Below are 20,160 nucleotides of genomic sequence, written 5' to 3' on the forward strand. Positions count from 1 at the left end.
AACCTCCGGCACGATTTGAACATCCATTGACCCAGCAGGAGATGACCATTTTCACTTTTTATCACGAAATTAACTCGTTTCAGCTTCTTCTAATATTCTGCCCGAAACATGCCCACAGAAATGGCGCCGGGTCGGCAAATGCCCGTATGTTGTGACGTCATGTGGGAACTATGTATTGAGAGGGAAGGAAGAGCACCATATGTTCATCAAAACAGCATTTTCTTATCACAGTTGTGCAAATATAAAATATTCTCACAGTAAACCCCTTTTAAAGGAACCGTTCACCCACAAATCCAGTGCTTCCCTCTCCAGGCAAGTATGTGGCAGATGTGCACCATTTATACCGGTGCTAATCAACTGGATATGCCAGGATAAAAACACCAGAAGAACAAAGCCGTATTCCCGCCATTGCAGATGATGTTCCTCATTTAAATATTGGGTTGTTTTTCCACCAAAACCAATTGGAACGCTTAAAGGGATAGTTCACTTTGAAATTCATTTTTGGTATGTTTTAGCTTACCTCAAGGGCATCCAAGATGTAGGTGTCATTGTTTCCGCAGTAGTTTCAATTTTGATATTTTTAGGTCAAACCGTTCTTGTCTGTCAGTCATATAATGCAGGTCTACGGTCACTTCCTCAAAGAGCATGCACAGAGAAGTCCCAATTAAACATAATTTAATGACTCGTAAATGTAAGTACACATTGATGGCCTAAGACACGAAACGAGCGGTTTGTGTGAGAAAACGAACAGTATTTATATCGTTTTTACCTCCTGTAACCACAGCCACGTCCAAGTGATCTGAGGGCGCGGGCGCTTCGGTCTTTTCCAGGAAAGCTCCGGAAGTGATCTCTCGCGCGTGTACGTCACTCATTGTTTACACAGAACAGAGATTGTAGGTAAGACGACTAATTAAAATGGTACTAATTTGCGCTTATCCGGGATGTTTAAACCGTCGTAAAAGAAAACAATTAAAAAAATAAAACAATTGTATGAGTGACGTACACGCACGAGAGATCACTTCCGGCGCTCTCCGGAAAAGACCGAAGCGCCGGCGACCTCAGATCACTTGGACGTGGCTGTGTTTACAAGAGGTAAAAACGATATAAATACTGTTCGTTTTCTCACACAAACTGCTCGTTTCGTGTCTTAGGCCATCAATGTGTACTTACATTTACGAGTCATTAAATTATGTTTAATTGGGACTTCTCGGTGCATGCTCTTTGAGGAAGTGACCATAGACCTGCATTATATGACTGACAGACAAGAACGGAAACAAAGACACCTACATCTTGGATGCCCTTGAGGTAAGCTAAAACATACCAAAAATTAATTTCAAAGTGAACTATCCCTTTAATCACGCGAGTTATTAATAATAATAAATAAAAAAAATTAAACGGTAAATTCCGCAAAAAGCAACGCATGAAGCTGTTACTATGCCAACACTCCAGAGGGCAATTAAGTGCTGCACTGTAGAGCCATTGAGAATGAGTTTACAGTGGTGGGAATGGAGACGACTGTGGGAGCAAGTTAATGACAGGAAGCAGAAAAGTCCGGTGATGCTCTACAGCCACTCTTAAATTACCCAAATTAGGACTGAAGTATGTATCTGTTTCAGGATATGAAGAGATAATGATACACATAAAAACGGGCTGCAGTAAGATGTTTTCAAAAGAAATAAGGGGGTTTCAGTGAAAACAGTTTCAGTCCATAATTTTGTATTTAAAATTAAGCTTTATTTCCATGGCAACACTTATTAGTTTAGCCAGTTTTAACTAGGCTATGACATACAGGGAGAGAGACTGAAATCCCACATATATTTCCAACAGAAATGTCCAGCATAGGGGCTTGGAAAGAACCATCCCAGGTAATTTGATCTTACAATTATATGCAATAGAACCTCTATTAGCAAGCCATCTGATTGGCAGAACCTAGCATCTATTCTATGGAAAGAAACAGATGTATGCCAGTTACACCCAGAGTGCCATCTACTGGAGAACATTTCAAAATCTGTAAGCCTAAATAAATTTCACATTATTACCATCTATTGTTAAGCAGCTTGTTTAAAACTTTAGCATAAGATTCCTCTTAATTGATTGATACAAAACAATGACTTAACCTTTACATCCCGTTCCCTCCACCATCACCACTATGTGATTTCTATCAATGAGAGGGGGAAAAAAGTGATTCATTACCAAATAAAGTGTGCTAGAACATTTATTAAATAATTATGAGAGGAAAGCTTATATTAAAGACATGAGAGAATAACATATATGCTAAACATATTAGGTCTCAACAAGGACTTGCATCAAAAAATAAAATATAAAACAGTTCTTAGGGAGTCATTAGACAGATTAGACATGTTATTACTTGCCACATGGAATGCATAACTGTTCAGCATGACATCTTACTACATCTCACCACGGATGTCAGCCAGTACAGAAACAACCTCAGGGGTTTCAGCAGTGATCACAATAACATGTTCTAACTCTTCACTATAGCGGTCATGCTATGAGAACAATCACAGAAATATCAGTCTCAATGTATTGATTGTCAAAGCCGTGAAAGTAAGCAGTGGATAAAGCCTGCTGCAGTGTTTAGATTTTACTGATGGTTCAGATTCCTGAGGCCGTTTCTGTGGTACACTCCTCTTCCATCTGTTGCAAGGCATTCTGGTCACTTGGAGAAGGAGGGACAGACTAAGAGAAAATGCATAGAGTCTTTCAGTTAGCATAGAGCTGCTCTTAAAAACTAAAGCAGGTTTCACTGAGAGCCCTCCATTTATGAATGTAACTGAGCTAAGGATCAAACCGATAAAGGAATTTTCAAACAAAAATTGACAAATGACATTTGATGTTTTTAACTTATTTACAAGTGTTTCTGAAACCAAATGTCAGGACGCCAAACCATTTAGAAAGATTCAGCTGAGATTATCTGTGAATAATGACTTACATTTCAGTGAGTTCATCACAAAAATAGTCACTGTGCTTCAATAGTGATTTTTTAGGCACATGGTCTCTTCTAAGATCTATGTGAAGATTCTTGAAAAAAATGTCTTTGTGTTCCACATTATACAGAAAAAAAAAACATTATAAGAATAAATAAATGTATATACTCCTTTTAACAGTCGATATAATAAGACGACATGTTTTTTGAGAACCAAAGCAGCATTACGATGATTTCTGAAGGATCATGTGACACTCAAGACTGAATTAAGCTTTGCGGTCACAGGAATATATTACATTTTAAAAAGTATAAAAATAGAAAATGTTAATTTAAATTGTTTATAAGATTTATAATTTCACAATATTACTGTTTTTATAAATGCAGTGTTGGTAAGTTGGTAAGTGTTGGACATTAAAAAAATATATAATAATATAATATAATATAATATACATTTTAACAATGAGCAATACATTTAACTAATGTTAACAAATGAGACCTTATTGTAATTTATGTTACTTAATGCATTGTTACAGTATTTATTAATCTTTGTTAATGTTAGTTAATAAAAATATTCGTTCATTTGTTTTCTCTTTGTGAAAACAAAAAAAATATAATAAGGGGGGGGGGGGGGGATATTGTTCATTCTTAGTTTGTTTTAACTAAAAGTAGTTAATGAATGTTAACTAATGAAGCCTTATTGTAAAGTGTTGAATATAATACATAATATATGTGAGGGCAAGTGATCTAGAATCATTTGGATAGAATGAAGCAGTAGTTTGTAACTATTTGCAGTGTTAGCAGTGTCATTTAATCAAGGAATAAAGGCGAGTCTGCAGACTTGCATTCTTGACACCGATCCTAGTATGGATACTCAAAGCAACCACTGAATTGTATACGTTTATATAATGATATGTTGGTTGCAGCTTACCTCTGTAGCAGTTGTTACAGAAGAGCTGTCTGTGTCGGACTCTGACCTGAGCTCCGGACTCAATCCCTCTCCCAAGGTCAGTCCTGCAGCTGACACACTGCAAGATCAACAAGAAACAGTGAGTCCGGATACACATCAAGATGAGAGGATATAACCCTTTTCTTCCCATGACTCAATGCAGAAAGTCAAAGCCTCCCAAATCAGAAATGCTAATTATTGGGTCAGTGTGAGCAGATCCTCCACCATAGCTACATATGAAAGGGTGATTTTTTTGTTTTAGTGTAAGCTGTTGAAGCAGTGATGTAACGGTCCTGTGCTGCAGTGAAGAAACAAGCAGTTACCGGTTACCGTAAACAAAATAACCCCTGCAACAGATACAGGGATATAAAAGGGACAAACATCATTAGAAGGAACGCAAGAGACCAAAGATCAAAGCAAATACCTTATTTTCCGGAAAATAAGTCGCACTATAATTTGTTGAGAGAATTTTTTTTTTTAATGGGTGTATGTCACATTTTATTATTACATTCAGAAATAATGTAATTTACAAATAAATAAAACAAAGCTTTTAAAACCATTATTAACACTAAAAATGCATATTTTGGTACCCCTCACTTAACAACAAATCATTACATGCGTCATTTTGGAATATAAATCTCAGCATGTTTTCGATTACAAAAAAAATGTATTCCGGAAAATGCGGTATAGTTGTGCGTTTAGAAAAGCCTGTGTGTTCAGTGACTGGCAGGGTTCTGGTCAGGTTAGCCAGAAGGAGTGTTTAGTTTGTCAAGTTAATTGGCAATAAGGCAATCAGAAAACAGTCTGGACTTACGATGTCTTTCAATTCAATGAAAAAAATGTTTAACTTGGAATTAAAACGCGTTCAGATAAGAGTTCTGGAATGTTTTATTGATGTATTTTCTTACATAAATCCCAGGTTTGAATCAAAGTATGAATTAGGATAGAAATCTACACCATTTCTAATTTGTTTTGCATGCTTGTAATCTGATTGCCTACAGCAAAATAGAAGAATTTATTGATGTTAGGTGGCTAATGATCTCCTGTTGCCCCAAATGCTGAAGGTTAAAAACCCAGGCTAGGTGCAACAGATCCACGGAAGGGCCCGCTCGCTCTTAGTTTCAGGTGACCTCTAGTCTCACCTTGAAGCAACCAATGTGAAAGCAGAGCTCCAGGGAATCGATGACCATGGCGGCTCCCTTCCCTAGAGGCTGCTCGCACCTCGAGCACATCCGCCTGCCACTGAGCAGCCTACAGGCACCACATGCCAGTGTCAGAGTCAGTGTCAATGTCAGAAACAAGAGCGCATTTGCTCTGCCCTTTCCCTGATTCGACTGCATTTAACAGAAGAGGTTGGCGGCAGAGTACTGAAAGGTTCGGAATAGCATACTACCATACTATGCTGCATGTATACTGTACACATTAACAGCATGCATGGAATACCCAAATTGTCAAAATGCATGTTGTGTGGGATACTGCTTCCAACAATGCAATACTCTCCCACTTGAGCTTTCAGTGTAACAAATGGAGTGGAGGCAATAATCATTTTCACATTTTACATTTTGACTGCATTTTTATAAAACAGCAAAAAAATCAAATTTTTTACACAAAATTAGATTACAAATGAACAGTATTTCCAAGATAAACTAGAATGCAAATGGTTGATTTAGCCTGGAACGTAGTGAGGTTTTGTAGCATACAACTATTTACAAGAAATATTGTTGAATATTGCATACTCTTTCACATACTGTTTTTCAAACACTGTATGGAATACATTAGACAATGCAGCATATTTTGTACACTACTTTCCATAAGATTAGTTTTTTTTAAAGAAGTCTCTTATTCTTCAAGACTGATAAAATACAGTAGAAACAGTAATATTTTGAAATATTTTTTGCTGTTTAAAATGACTTTTCTATTTTAATACATTTTTAAATTTATACATGTATTCCTGTGATGACAAAGCTGAATTTTCAGCATCATTACTCCAGTTTTCAGTGTCACATGATCCTTCAGATCAATTATTCTAATATACTGAAGAAACATTTCTCATTATAATGTTGAACAGTTGAGCTGCTTAAAGGAGTAGTTCACTTTCAAATAAACATTTCCTGATAATTTACTCTAAATTAAGGTTTGAGGAAAACATTCCAGGATTTTTCTCCATATAATGGACTTCAATGGCAACCAACGGTTTAAAATGTCAGTCTCAATGCAGCTTCAAAGGAGAAATAAGGGTCTTACCTAGCGAAACGATCGGTCATTTTCTAAAAAAAATAAATAAAAATTATATGCTTTTTAACCACAAATCAAACCTTCAAACCGTTGGTTGCCATTGAAGTCCATTATATGGAGAAAAATCCTGTAATGTTTCTCAAAAACCTTAATTTCTTTTCGACTATAGAAAGAAAGACATGGACATCTTGGATGACATTGGGGTGAGTAAATTATCAGGAATTTTTTATTTGTAAGTGAACTATTCCTTTAATATTTTAAGATACTAAGATACGATACTTGAGATAAAAAAAATAATAATTCAAGATTTGATGAATAGAAAGTTCAAAAGAAGATAATTTATTTGAAAAATATTTCTCTCATTTTTTTTATCAATTTATCCATCCTTGCTGAATACAAGTATATATATATATATATATATGTATAATTTTTTTTTTTTTACAATTGCACTGATCCCAAACTTTTGAACGGTAGTGTACGCCACGTTATATGCTGCAATATGCAGTACACGAGTATACCATTCCGATCAGTCATTGATTGCTAAAATACCTGGGGTTAAAGGTCAGGTAGAGTGAGATCCTTAAGACAAAAAATAAAAGAGCTGCACTTAAAATTGGCTTAAAGGTATTTAAAGGTATCTGAATATGCATTTTACATAAAGCAATGCTTTGGTTGCTTTGACTAGTCCATACCTGCCACACTGCTGAGAGTTTGAACGGGACTCAGGGACCGAGGTCTCAGCAGTAGTTGTGATTGGTGGAGTGTGAAAGTTGGAGGCTGACAAGGCCTGTTTAAGACCAGTAGAGAAGATCGCTGAGCCAGGTCCCAAGCTGCTGCGTCCACTCCTGTAAGAGCCAGTGCTTCCCAGAGCAGAATGGGGTCGGTTTGTGACACCTGAAGTGTAGGACTGCCTGGACCAGGAGCTGGTCGAGTGGAGGTTCTCCAGCGATTCATAACTGTGAAGAGATTGAGATGTTAAAGACAGACTGGAAAGGACAAAAAGTACACCATTATTCAAAAGTTTGGGGTCAGTAACTTTTTTTTTTTACGTTTTGGAAAGAAGTCTCTTATGCCCAGTTGCTCAACAAGACAGCATTTACAGTATTTAATCAAAATACAGTAAAAACTAGTGGTCAACCAATATACAAGTTTTTCTTATTGGCCGATGTGTTAGAAGCGTTTACGATTTTTGTTCAACAGTCATATTTAATACGTTATTAGATAGAACTATTAAAAAAAGTAAACGGTATGCAAAAAAGTATAGCGTTTGCTTTTATATTATTATATAAGGCAAACACTATTATACTTCATTTACTGTCAGCATTCAGCAAATACGCATTTATGTAATTTAAACAAATCTCTGAATATCTAATAAACATTTTTCACAAACCTTGCAAACTTTTCTGAAGTGCGCATTTGTAGCCTGCATAAACGTGTTACTCTGTGCGTGACGTTCGGTCTGTGTGAATTAAATGCAGACAGGAGAGTTCAGCTTCACTGGAGACTCACGATCGACAAACTTTAAACCTTTGATTTAAAAATATGCAGCGCTATATCCATTTTCATGCAATTTTGACTGTGTGCTGTGTGTAAAATTAGCGTTACCTTGTCTTTATTTGACAAAATTTGATTCCCAGTGCGCACAAACTTACCAGATTACTGAGTCCCATTACAGTTTACTTCCTTTTTATTCATATATTTTTAAACAATTACTTTCTTTGTGAAAAATACTGTAATAGGATTGAAGAATCAAGAAGTGGCCATCTAAAGTATAAGCATATTTTAAAGATTTTAAAACATTTATTTAAAATGTATTAAATACTATTAATATAATATATATAATATAGATATCGGCAATAAAAAAAAAAAAAAAATATCGGTTGACCATTATAAAAAACAGTCATATTGTGAAATATTATTATAATTAAAAAAAAAAGTTTTCTATTTTAATACATTTTAACTATTAAAATATAAAATAAAATATTTAAAAATTTCCTGCGATGGCAAAGCTGAATTTTCAGTGCGTCACACTTACTAATCCCAAACATTTAAACAGTAGTACTTTGTAAGCTGACAAAGAGAATCTGTGCTAAACAGTATAAGGGAAAATGTTTATTCAGTTTATTCATTGGGACCTCTTGATTGACGTTCCCGCAGTGATGGACTCTTTGTTGATGGCATTTCGCTGACGGATCCAACTGCCGTCAGTGAGGAGCTGCGTTTTCTTCCTCATCTCCTCCAGGATCTGCAGACGTTCCTTTTCTGCCTGTGACAGCTGTCCCTTCTTTTTACCGCTCCCTGCAGCTAATGAAGGGACAAGCCAGAGAAGAGGAGCATTGTACCTGAGTCAACTCTCAGGAACTCGACTAAGAATAATCAAAATGAAAAGTAATGAGACCTTTAGCATCTTGTTTGTGAAGGCTTTCAAGTGCAGGGGTAGATTTTGACTTCGTCCTAGGCAAAATAAGCACATGAAAGAAAAAGAGTGAAAAAAAAAAAGCCATCACCACTGCAAGCCTAACTTTAAATGTGAAGTGTGCTATTTTTGCATCACCAACAATAAATGCCTGCAAAATATCTTGCAATGAGGACAGAACTGAATGTGATGAGAAAGATAATAGGTCAATGTGAAATATTACTAAATGGAATTGTAATCAGAATTAACGTTTGTTAACAGAATTGTTAACATTCTCTTGCTTACATTTCTCATGGAAAATAAAACTGAATTACTGACAACTTTCTCTTCCCATTAAAGTGAGAAAGTATTTTAATAATGGGAAAAATACACACGTAACATTTCTGTACTGAAAGATTTTCCACTGTCTTAAAGAAGTGCTGCCAGATTTACTACTGTACATCACATCTTTCCTTATGCCACAAAAGCCATTAAAAGATGCAAATATAGCCACAAAAGCAAACTGACCTGTCGGAAACGGTAAGCTTGGCAAACCCATAGGACTCCTCTGAGCTGAAGCAGGACAGAGCAGAAGCAGCACATAGATAGACATGCAAGCAATGACCAAAGCAACCGTAACATGTACATGCAACTCCACACTGCACTCAATACAAGAGTATTTCACTACTACTTCAGAAATTGACAATACATATTAATTAGGGCTGTCAATTTAGCATGGTAATTTAGTGTGATATCAAAAAAGAAACGAATGCTAAAATAATAATAAACTAATGCTATTAATTTTGCTTTGTTAAAAACATGCTCATAGCGCAGGATGATGAAAAACACAGCTGGATTCAACATCAGCTAAAAACTGTCCTAAAAATATGTCCTTTGTGAACGGCCTACTTCCTCAGACTGGCTGGCAAACTCAAATGGATTCCTGTGGACTGTGCCGGCGCCAGTGATATGTTCAATGATATGGAAATTAAACAAAAAGATTTCTGTTGAATACTATATATTAAGTGATGTTAGGTCTTTATTATATTTTTATTCAATGTCTTTAATGAAATTATTGAATCATCTTCATTTTGTGGGCTTGTCTTTTGAAATTATATGCATTAATGCTTTGCCAGACTTGCCTAAGATTTAGGGAAATGCAAAATCCTAATATTTTCTCAGCATGAACAACAAAACAGCTACAACTTATTTTTCACCTTGTGCTTGGCATATTTCTTACCACTGACTCTTTGTGGTTGAATCGCACTCCACTTCTGTCTTAAGTGACTGGTGTCCTGCTGCTATTTGCACAGCGGCCTGTCTGTTCTGTTCTGCTCCCACCTTCTCTGCAATCTGAGTGGATGCCACTGAAGTGGTAGCAATGGGAGGTGGAATATGAGAGGTTGTATTTCCATTGGACAGCACAGCAAGGCATTTCTGCTCCTAATACCGGCAGAAAGTAAATAATAACAGTGTTCACTATTCACCATTTTATAATGACTGCAGAGTATTGCAGAGCACGTAATGCAAACACTTTATACAACGTTACAATTTACATTCAAGTTATGACAATCCTCTGACCTCAGGAGCACCGTGCTCCTCTCCATAAAACTCCTCCTGAGCTCTTCTCCACTCCTCCTCCAACTTCTCCTGATCACGTCGATACTTTTCCTGAAACCAGCACAGACAAACATTTTTTAAATGTAACAGTTTATTACAAAAAAATTTATCAGCAAAATAAATTCCCTCCATCAGTGTATGTGTATATATTCAAAATTGCTTTATTGGTATGACTGTAAAATACAACATTGCCAAAGCTTGGAATACATAGAATAATAATAATTAAAAAAAAAAATCTAAATAATAGAAGAAAATATTATAACTTAAATTTAAATAAACAGTGTAACAAATTAGAACATGTGTAAAAATTTGATACCACAGTGTTTTAACATGTATACACACACACACACACACATTACTGAGGGTCACTGTGGTGGACAGTAGAGAAACACACTGAGGTCAGACACACACTTTACACACACTCTCAGGCTGTGGCACACACACACGTATCTGGCAACCAGTGCTGCGGTCTGTCCCTCTCCTATTATTATCTTTATCTGTTCTATTTCAGTCATGGCTGTAAAGTTCTGTATTAAGTTAGTGAGTTTGTTTAAGTAGAGGTCTCTGATTGAACTGTATTTGTGACAGTGAAGGAGAAAGTGCATCTCTGCCTCAATCTCTCCTGTCCTACAGTGAACACACACCCTTTGCTCTCGGGGTAGCCAGCTCTTTCTGTGTCTGCGGGTCTCGATGGCTAGACTGTTCACTCAGCCTGTACTTGCTCAGGATCCGTCTCTGCTTTGTCTCTCTCACACTCTGGAGATATTCTTCCAATTCATAATTTGATTTCAGAGTTCGATAGAATTGTAATTTACTTTGTGTTTTAGTTTCCTGATCCCAATGTTCCAGATATGTATTATTAGACTGTTTGATAATTTGGTTTATTTTGAAGTTTGTGTGAGAAGCAGTGCTAGTCTGAAACTGGTTAGTGTTAGTAGATGTTAGTAGTAGTGTTAGTAGTTAGTCAGGTTAAGTCTCAGAACCAGCTGACATATACCCCTTTTCCACCAACGCATTTTGAGAGCCGGTTCGGAGCCGGTGCCTGCGCGCGAACCGGTTCTTTGTGTTTCGACAGCCAAAGAACCGGTTCTCGGCCAGGAAAACTGGTTCTAAAGCGGCACCAACTCTTTGCTGGACTAGAACCGTTCTTTTACCACGTCATGCTTACGTCGGGGGCTGGGGGCGGGTTTAGATAACATATTTTCTGACATAATATAGGATCGCAAAGCCAGGAGAAACATTTGCAGAAACACGATGTAGTCCGCCATTGTAATTGTTATGCTTGAAGTTGGCGCAAGCGTTTCTAGTTTTTTTTTATCAATTTTTTTATTGAAAACGTTATGTAAACAAAGAAGAAAACAGTCACAATATAGAACAAATAAATGGAAAGAAAAAAAATACACAAGACAGGAGTACATAACTAATCATTAAAGATTACATATCAAAGGAAAATATTAAAAGACTTACATATTTCAATTGTTTTCAAAGCCTTCTTGGTTCACGAGTTAGAGATAATCCCAAAGTAATGTTGTACTTGCAAGCGTTTCTAGCTAAGATGTATGGCGACGTACACAGTGACATAACGACGTCGTTCGCTGGGCGCTCTAGTCAGTGGAAAAACTGAGAAGGTTCGCAAGTTGAACCAACTCCGAACCAACTTTGAACCAGCACCAGTTCCGAACCAGTTCGTTTTTGGTGGAAAAGGGGTATGAGGGGACTTCGGGGTTCAGTTCTTGGGTTTGTAATGCTTAAAATGTAGTGATTATGTGGGATTTGATTTTAGATGCATCCAAAATTTGAGGGATCTTTTTTGCAGATTAACAATCAATGGGAATCGGCCTAATTCTGCCCTACATGCATTATTGGGTGTTTTCCTTTGTAGTTTTAGAACAAGTTTGCAGAATTATGTGTGTAGGCTTCTGTTGGATGTCTGTCCCATCTAGTGTAGCTCTGATCACTGAGTGGACCCCAAACCTCGCTTCCATTCAGCGCAATGGGCTGAATTACACTATCAAAGATATTACACCAGATTGGAATCGGTAATTCAATGTTTATGTGTGTGTGGAATTAATAAAATAAATAAATACACACACACTATTATAATTATACTTAATTATAATAAACAAATGACTATTTTAACTATACCAACTAAAACTTAAACTAAAAATATAAAATTCACTATGAAACAAAATCTATTCTGAAACGTCTCGCATTCAAGATCTGTGCTGCGTTCCAGTCCACTTTTAGACACCGCCATTTTGAAGTGCGTTCCACTTCGTGAAGTGGACAAGGGAAGTTTATATGGACAGACCCTCGCTCCCTCGGTCAAAATCGAGGGAGCGAGTCTACTTCATATGTACACTTCAGTCAGCTCCATATACCACAATGCAACACGATTGTGACGTCACCGCAGATCTCGTCGAATCACCACCACCACGAACTACTATGATATATTAAATTATTAATTTTATTTTATTTAAAACAACCCAAACACATCTATATACATTTGGATGTGGCATTAAACAAATTCTTAAAGGGAAACATTTTTTAAATAATAAAATCAACTCCATAGCCGATTCCAAGTGATCAAGGGCTTAGGACGTTCCAATTCATCCCATTACAGTTTCCACCAGTAGTGGGCACTCATGCAAAGTAAGCAATGACGTCCGAGTGAACGAGACGGAGGGAAGTTAGCGAGTGAAGGGCATGACAATTTTGGATTGGAAAGCAGCACTGGTTATGGTATTTGGTGGTACCTGCAGGAGGCGCTCTTGTTCCATCTGCCATTTCTCCTGCCGCCGCCTCTCTTCCTCATGATCCCAGGACCAGCGAGAGGAGGTGGAACTGATGGAGGGAACCTGCAGCTGATACCAGAGAGTAACAATATGAATAAATGAACCAAAAAGTCAAATTTAGACAGTAGCAGCATACTAATAAATCAGAATCAGGCTTGAATATTGATAAAGAATAAATGTGAATGACAGTCACTTGACTCACATCAGAGATGGCAGACTCAGAGCCACCTAGTAAAAGAGGTGGAAACAAAGATTATCTGTTTAAATAGCATAACAAAGCCCACACATAGCCATGAGTTTCCCAAACCTGTAACCTGTTGATTCATGCTGCTCACTGATTCTGACACACACACACCCTGCTCATATGACAAAACTGTAACCAAAGCCACCACGGTCGAGCGAGCGCACAACAAATTCACACTCGCATGCTGGTACGCAGGCTTTAAACAACACGCAAGACAGAAGTAAACAATGAACGTGCAAAAAACATCTCAGAGCAATCCCTTTAGAATTGTATTTGTTCAATAACAGTGAATTGCAGAGGAATCTGATAGCGGATCAATACTTCTGGTTTGAAAAACTAAATTATTAGAGACAAACTAACTCCAGGTTCTCTTTGTAAACTGTTCTGCAATAAGACAGGAATCACACACAGCCAATAACAGACAGAAACATAAATAAAGAAACAACAGTCTTCATATTTTACAGTGTATCACATGCACATTGAAAGCACACCATCTTTATTTACCACAGAGATAGACCCAGGAGCTGACAGTGGCACCTGATGGACAGAGCATTAGCTTTTAGAAAAATGGAAAGCAAAAGAAACCCATGGAGCGTTTTCAGATCTGTGTACCCAGACCTAGAGACTTAACTATTTAGAAAAGAGCATGTAAAAAAAAACAATCTTAACATAACTGGGTGACAGATGTACTATACCGTATAAATGCTTTAGTTAGTCAGGCCCTTAGAATGCAGAATTTGCAAACCCATCTGTTTTTGAGTGAATTCATTAATATTGAACAAAACAGACCTCACCAATACACTCCATTAAGAGTGTGCTTGATACAAATCAGTCACAGCATAATTAAATTAATAAGCTGCAGTGATCAATTAGCCATGTAAAATTACATTTCTACAGCCTGAGCGAATGCGGTTACCTTTTTTCATGAAAAATTCTAACTTTCTTCTATGAATTTTCAAAGCTATGTGCTCATAGTCTACAACACAGGTGGGGAGAGAACAATGCAAAGAAAGGTATTAAAAATAACGTGGAAATTGTTAGGTTTAACTCTGAACAAGAACAAAGATTAGATTGCTAAACTGGTAATAAAGCACCCACCTTTGTTTCTTAGAGCAACTGGATTGTCCTGGATACGTCCATTCACCATTTTAGTTAGTGCTTTCTGAAAAATGTGAAGTAAAATTAAACAAATAAATGCATAAAATTCATTTAAATTAAATTAGAAAGTACACTACCATTAAACAGTTTGGGGTCGGTAAGATTTTTAACACGTTTTTCAGGTCTCTTATGCACACCAAAGTTGCATTTATTAATAATAATAAAAACAGTAATGTTAAACACTAAAATAATTTATAATAACTTTTCTATTTTTAATATGATTTAAAATGTCATTTCTTTATGTAATACTATAATTTAGGGAACGTTTACACGACAACGATATGCTTAAAACTGAGAAGTTTGAGTTTTCCGCGTACAGACGACACCATTGTCAAAACGATCCCCATTCACACGGATCCGCGAAAACTACTAAAAACCCTGTATTCTGCTGCCAGGCCATTAGATGGTGATGAAACACTATAGATTGAACACGTAAAACGTGTGGCATGTGCATGACGTCATCATCTTCAGAGAATCACGTTTTTGTTGTTTACAGGAGACGGTTTTCAAAAACTTGCAGTTTGAAACGTGTAAATGAATGGCCAAAACGCATACAAAGTTGTACAGTTTTAGTTGAAAACGGTGTCGTGAAAACAGCCCCTTAGTGATTTCAAAGCTGAATTTTCAGCAGCCATTGCTCCAGTCTTCAGTGTCACATAATCCTTCAGAATTCATGACAGAAATTTAGGGGCAGTTTATACGACACAGTTTTCAACAAAAAAAAATGTAAAACGTATGCGTTTTGGCCGCTTATTTACACGACAACGGAGTTTTGGGTGCCTGAAAACACAAACTTTTGAAAACGAATTCGCAAATCTCTGAAAACGATGACGTCATGCACATGCATGTAACGTGTTCAGTCTATAGTGTTTCATCGCCATCTAATGGCCTGGCAAACTGGATGCCAGCCCGAACCCCGCCCACAACATTTTTTGGTCGGGAAGTTCGGTCTGGACTCGATCCATTGAGGAGTAATTATGATCAGTCAAAAAATGTTCGGGCCAATCAAATTGCCAGGGTGGGCTTTATACGATGATGGACAGATGATCTGCAGTTACGTAATCCTCACATCATCAAAGATCGCTTGGTTTGAACTGGTTTCCCTCAAAGATGACAGCAGCTGGAGAACTGAGATTTATAGATTCCGCTATCGCGTCTGTCGTAAAAGAAATCGACAGGGCATTAATTTTAAAAGACGAAAAGAGAACTGCAATAAAAGCATTTGTCGATCGTCAAGATGTGTTTGCCGTCCTTCCTACAGGATTCGGCAAAAGTTTCATTTATCAGCTGGCTCCGATGGTCGCTAAGAATATGGGACGCAATAAAAAGCCTGTTGTCATTGTTGTTTCTCCTTTGGTCGCACTCATAGAGGACCAAGTAAAAGAAGCAACCGAAATGGGCATCAGGGCGATGCAACTCATGTCAAAGCCATCGCTACATCAAACAATGGTGACGCTTTGTTATACTGTACTCGCACACCATACCCATACTGTTAATCACTGTACCCCTTATGAGCGGTTTATTTTTTAAATATAAATAATTAGATGATGTTACTCAATTTAGTTTATTTGCCAGACTCATGTCCAAAACACCACGCAAGACAGAACAAATAAACAAGACAAAGTACAAGAATTACTCATCGTTTTGTATTTAAATAATCATTAAAATATCATTTTGGCTCCCGGTCTCTTTTCTCTGAAGACTCAAATGAACACGCTTCTTCAGCCTGGTGTCTTTCGTCGTCTCTCCATTTATTAAAATCAGTCAAGTCACGCTCCAACCCTGCTATATAATTGAGACAGGTCAGACAAATGCGAGTAGATTTGTTGGCTTTACTGTCGAGATCTAATCCTAAACGGAGAACTTGTTCGTATTCACATTTTCTATTTCGTTCAAAAATGTTTTTCGAGTTTGCAAGTACTCTGCGAATCCTTAAATTCTTTTTGCAACACCGGCAAAGGTCGTTAACACTCATTTTTCTTTTAAATACTTTTTCGTGAGTGCGTGCTGTGCAGTTCAGTTCTGTTGATATGAGTCGCTCAACATACGTCACTTACTGCGTTGCCCTGATTGGTTGTAGGTCTATCCAATTGAGTGCAGAGGTTTTTTTTTTCCTGGTTCGATTAAGACACGCCTCATAATCAAAGCCCTATGGAGCAGTATCAGACTCACATTCTGACTAGAATATGAGTATGACGAAGTCAGGCTGGCCTGGCAGCAGAATACAGCGTTTTTTGTTGTTTTCGCAGATCCTTGTGAATGGGGATCGTTTTGACAATGGTGTCGTCTGTACGCGGAAAACTCAAAAGGAAAAACTTCTCCGTTTTAAGCATATCGTTGTCGTGTAAACGTACCCCTAGTTGAAACCGAAATTGTAAAAATGTAAAAGTCTTCACTCACTTTTAAACCTTTTAATGCATCCTCGCGGAATATAAAATACATTTCTTTTTTTTTTATGTTTTTTTAAAAAATCTTTTTACAAATAGTGTACCTTTAACACTCACTGTACAAACAAGCATATGACTTACCAACTTGGTCAAGTAATAAAAATGAACAAATTTAAAAAACAACAATTTCCCACAGTCCACCACATTCATTATATTCCTGTCCTGACTCACATTAGCAGGCTGTCCGTTGACCTGTGTCTTCACCACAGTCTCCACTGGAGAGTTTGAGGGTGTGCTGATCGAGACATAGTGCTCGGGCCTCCCTATAAGTGTTGAATTGGCACTGGTCAAATTGATGGTCTTATGGCTCTTGTACGGTAGGGAAGGGTGGCCACTGCCCCAGTCTGTCCAGTATTCAAAACATACATCAGCAATTCAGAAATGCCAGGTCACATGTTAGTGAACTTGTTAGTGATTTAGACCAATTATTTAAATCAGAATTAGATGTAATTTGTGAAAGGGGAATTTTAAGTGGGTAAAATTATACGGTTTAATATAAAAGTGAGCATTAAATGAAATTAAAGGGTGCTAATAATTATTCCCTATGATAATATTGAAGCAAAGATTACTGATGCAATAGAGAAAACCCAACTTTATCAGACCGGACAGTGAGAATGACTGACAGACAGACAGACAGACCACCTTCCCACAGTGACAGAAAGCAAAAGATAAAGCATCTGATTCTGGAATGGCACCTTCATTTTCTCAGCTCAAAAGCAGAAAGAACTGTGCCAGAAAATATAAAGACGAAATACCCAACATCAAATTGCAACAGCTGTTTCTAGAAATAATTTATATGCCAATTCCATAGTGTATGTATGCAATTGTGTACTCTGAATATGAACAGTGTCATTAAAGAGGCAAAGAGTTTAAAATATATTACTACTTGATTTATGTTCACACATTCACTTGTTGGTAGTACAAAATTATGTTGGTGAAATGATGGTCAGTTTACACAGTGAGGGCTGATTCTTACAGTTTCCACACCCTCACCATTTTGGCCATGTCGCCGGATGTCCATCAGTAAAGTGCCTTTTTGCTGTGCTGAGTCCATGCTGCCCTTAAACTGCTCATAATTCATTTCGGCAACCCTGCATCCACCCAACGCCACGATCTCATCCCCCATCAGCAGACCACACAACTCCGCTGGGCTGCCTGTGTGATGCAGGTACAGAGATGAAGCACGTCAAGGCTGTGCCTTTAAGCTAAACTGAGAAAGTTTGTGAGTACAGAATCAACTTTACTTCCTGATATAGACCAATAGGATATTTATTGAAAACAAATAAAGTTCTAGAAGGTTTTCATTTGCTGAGATCTTAATCTGATGAAGTGCAAACAGGACGTCAGCTCTTCAATCTTATTCAACTTGAATTACTGTATATAGAACATTGCATTGTACAATATCATTGTGCATAATGCTGTATATTTCACTGTATATTGATTCTGTTCCTGGTAGTTATTCCACTTTTTTGTACATTTAACATTGTATAATTTCATAATATATTTCATTGTACATAGCCTATGTATTACATAGAATATTCATTTACAATGCACGTATAATTTACTCTGAATTTCAGTACTGAAACCAACATTTGAGCACTTTCCACACACAAGTACTGTATAAAAATGCATTTAACATGTACAAAAAAAAAAGTTGATTCATTACTACATATTTAATTAATATGATATATTAACTGACTGACAGCCCTAAATAGAAAAGAACAACAGGTTCATACATCATTGATGAGGCAGTACATGTAGGTTAGTGTGTTTAATGGAATTCTGGGGAAGGAGATCAACCCGAGCCTTCTCTTCCCAACCCTAACTCTGTTAACACAATACATCTGATTAAAGGATGCCAGGAGTCAGAACCAACCGCTCTCCGTATCTTCTAAACAACAATACAGATGAGAGCTGATATAATGGAGATGTGCTTTAGACTATATTTACTACATTCATGGCCACCCTAACCTGCTTTTGTAAATGCACAGGTCACAGATGAATGCTGCCTCTCCTCTCATTCATGATGATATATCCTAAGCTCAGGACCAGACTCCCTTCAGGATGGGTTCCAAGACTTTTTCAGTTTAACCAATCAGACTAATGCACAGTAAAACACACCTTCACTGTTCTCTATAAATCATTCATCTCAGTCTCACTCCAGAATCCTGAGAATGACACACTGTATTGCCATGAACGTTTACGTTCAGTCACAAACACTCCTCGCATTCTCAAAAAAATTCAAAGAAACTACAAAAATAACTGTCAAGCACACGGTGTGATACACAATAAAGATCCACAAACTCTTAATCTGTGACAAGTATGCAAAGATTCTTCAAACTTTAATCATGAATTCTCAAACTCTGTATTTAGGATTTCTTTAATTTTCTGAAATGTAATTTGTACTCAGTTATTATCTCCATTACCCCCATTCATCCATAAAAACAAACCACCAAAGTTTCACCCTTTATCTCTAAACAGATTCTGTATGGTAGAAATGGGCATCTAACCTGACTGAGTTACAGCTGGTTCACATTTCACTCTTATAAAGTGAAATTGCAAAGCCCAGATGCATTTAAAAGGAGCAGTTATTCTAGTTAAACACTTTGCCGTTTTGAATTGTAAGTCTTACCTGCTTGAACTGATTTCACACAAGCACCAGTTGAGTCCCAGTGAGCCTTGAATCCAAAGTCTCTCCCGCTGTTAGGCTTCTGATTCAAACAGATTCGCATTTCACTTTGACCCACCTGAGAGAGAGAGAGAGGGAGAGAGGGAGAGATACAGAGAGAATGTGACACCTGAGGATCCCATGACACCTTCTTCCTCAAGAAATCTGCTTCAGTCAGTACAACACAAACTATGTCCACTATCACACATACCTGCATAAATGAAAGATAAAAAATAATAATGAAATAATTTGTCTTAAATGGACTTCTAGGCATTATATATATCATTACAGTTTAAGTTTAAGTTAAGTACAGTTAGTACATCAGGGATGTCCTGGACGTCATGATTGGATTGGTTCAGATCGTCAAGGAGCCTACCTTAATTTCTCTTATTTTTGAGACAACAGGAGATGTTTGTATCATGGAAGCGGCCATGGTCACTTTAGTGACGAAAGAGTTCACGGGAGGCGCTGATGACCTTCCATCTCTCCAGTCTTCATCCGCTTTCTTAGGGTTGATTGGATGAGTGCTTGAACGAGAGTGACCTGTCTCGGCAGAGGCTGTGACCTTTCCTTGACCGCTGAGGAATGAGGGGATGATAGAATAGTCTCTGTGTCCACTGATTAGGCTTTTATGAGAGTCATCAATCTGTAGAAACACAAGATAAAACCAAATAAATAAAGTGGCCATTTTCTTTAACAACCACTACT

General features: G+C 37.3%; 1 protein-coding gene across 7 annotated transcripts in view; it reads right to left on the reverse strand.

The window, feature by feature from the left end:
* Nucleotides 1–2,300: 2,300 nt before the first annotated feature.
* The window catches only part of lmo7b (LIM domain 7b), a 54,074-nt gene continuing 36,214 nt past the window's right edge, over nt 2,301–20,160 (reverse strand). The window contains exons 14-30 of one of the 7 annotated variants that reach the window (XM_056254443.1): nt 19,829–20,098; nt 19,417–19,531; nt 17,778–17,939; nt 16,956–17,047; nt 14,278–14,341; nt 14,096–14,155; nt 13,138–13,163; nt 12,897–13,004; nt 10,102–10,191; nt 9,761–9,963; nt 9,049–9,093; nt 8,524–8,579; nt 8,261–8,429; nt 6,818–7,081; nt 5,033–5,141; nt 3,873–3,969; nt 2,301–2,697 (exon numbers count right to left, since the gene is read on the reverse strand). In XM_056254443.1, the coding sequence (XP_056110418.1) occupies nt 2,675–2,697; nt 3,873–3,969; nt 5,033–5,141; nt 6,818–7,081; nt 8,261–8,429; nt 8,524–8,579; nt 9,049–9,093; nt 9,761–9,963; nt 10,102–10,191; nt 12,897–13,004; nt 13,138–13,163; nt 14,096–14,155; nt 14,278–14,341; nt 16,956–17,047; nt 17,778–17,939; nt 19,417–19,531; nt 19,829–20,098 (1,953 nt within the window). In that variant the 3' untranslated portion in view covers nt 2,301–2,674. Of the gene's footprint in view, nt 2,698–3,872; nt 3,970–5,032; nt 5,142–6,674; nt 6,705–6,817; nt 7,082–8,260; nt 8,430–8,523; nt 8,580–9,048; nt 9,094–9,760; nt 9,964–10,101; nt 10,192–12,896; nt 13,005–13,137; nt 13,164–13,683; nt 13,717–14,095; nt 14,156–14,277; nt 14,342–16,955; nt 17,129–17,777; nt 17,940–19,416; nt 19,532–19,828; nt 20,099–20,160 lie in introns of all 7 variants that reach the window. The other 6 variants (XM_056254438.1, XM_056254436.1, XM_056254437.1 and 3 more) reach the window with 6 other exon arrangements.

Source organism: Rhinichthys klamathensis, unplaced genomic scaffold (assembly GCF_029890125.1).
Source record: "Rhinichthys klamathensis goyatoka isolate OS25496 unplaced genomic scaffold, OSU_Roscu_1.1 h1tg000111l_1, whole genome shotgun sequence".
Taxonomy (NCBI): domain Eukaryota; kingdom Metazoa; phylum Chordata; class Actinopteri; order Cypriniformes; family Leuciscidae; genus Rhinichthys; species Rhinichthys klamathensis.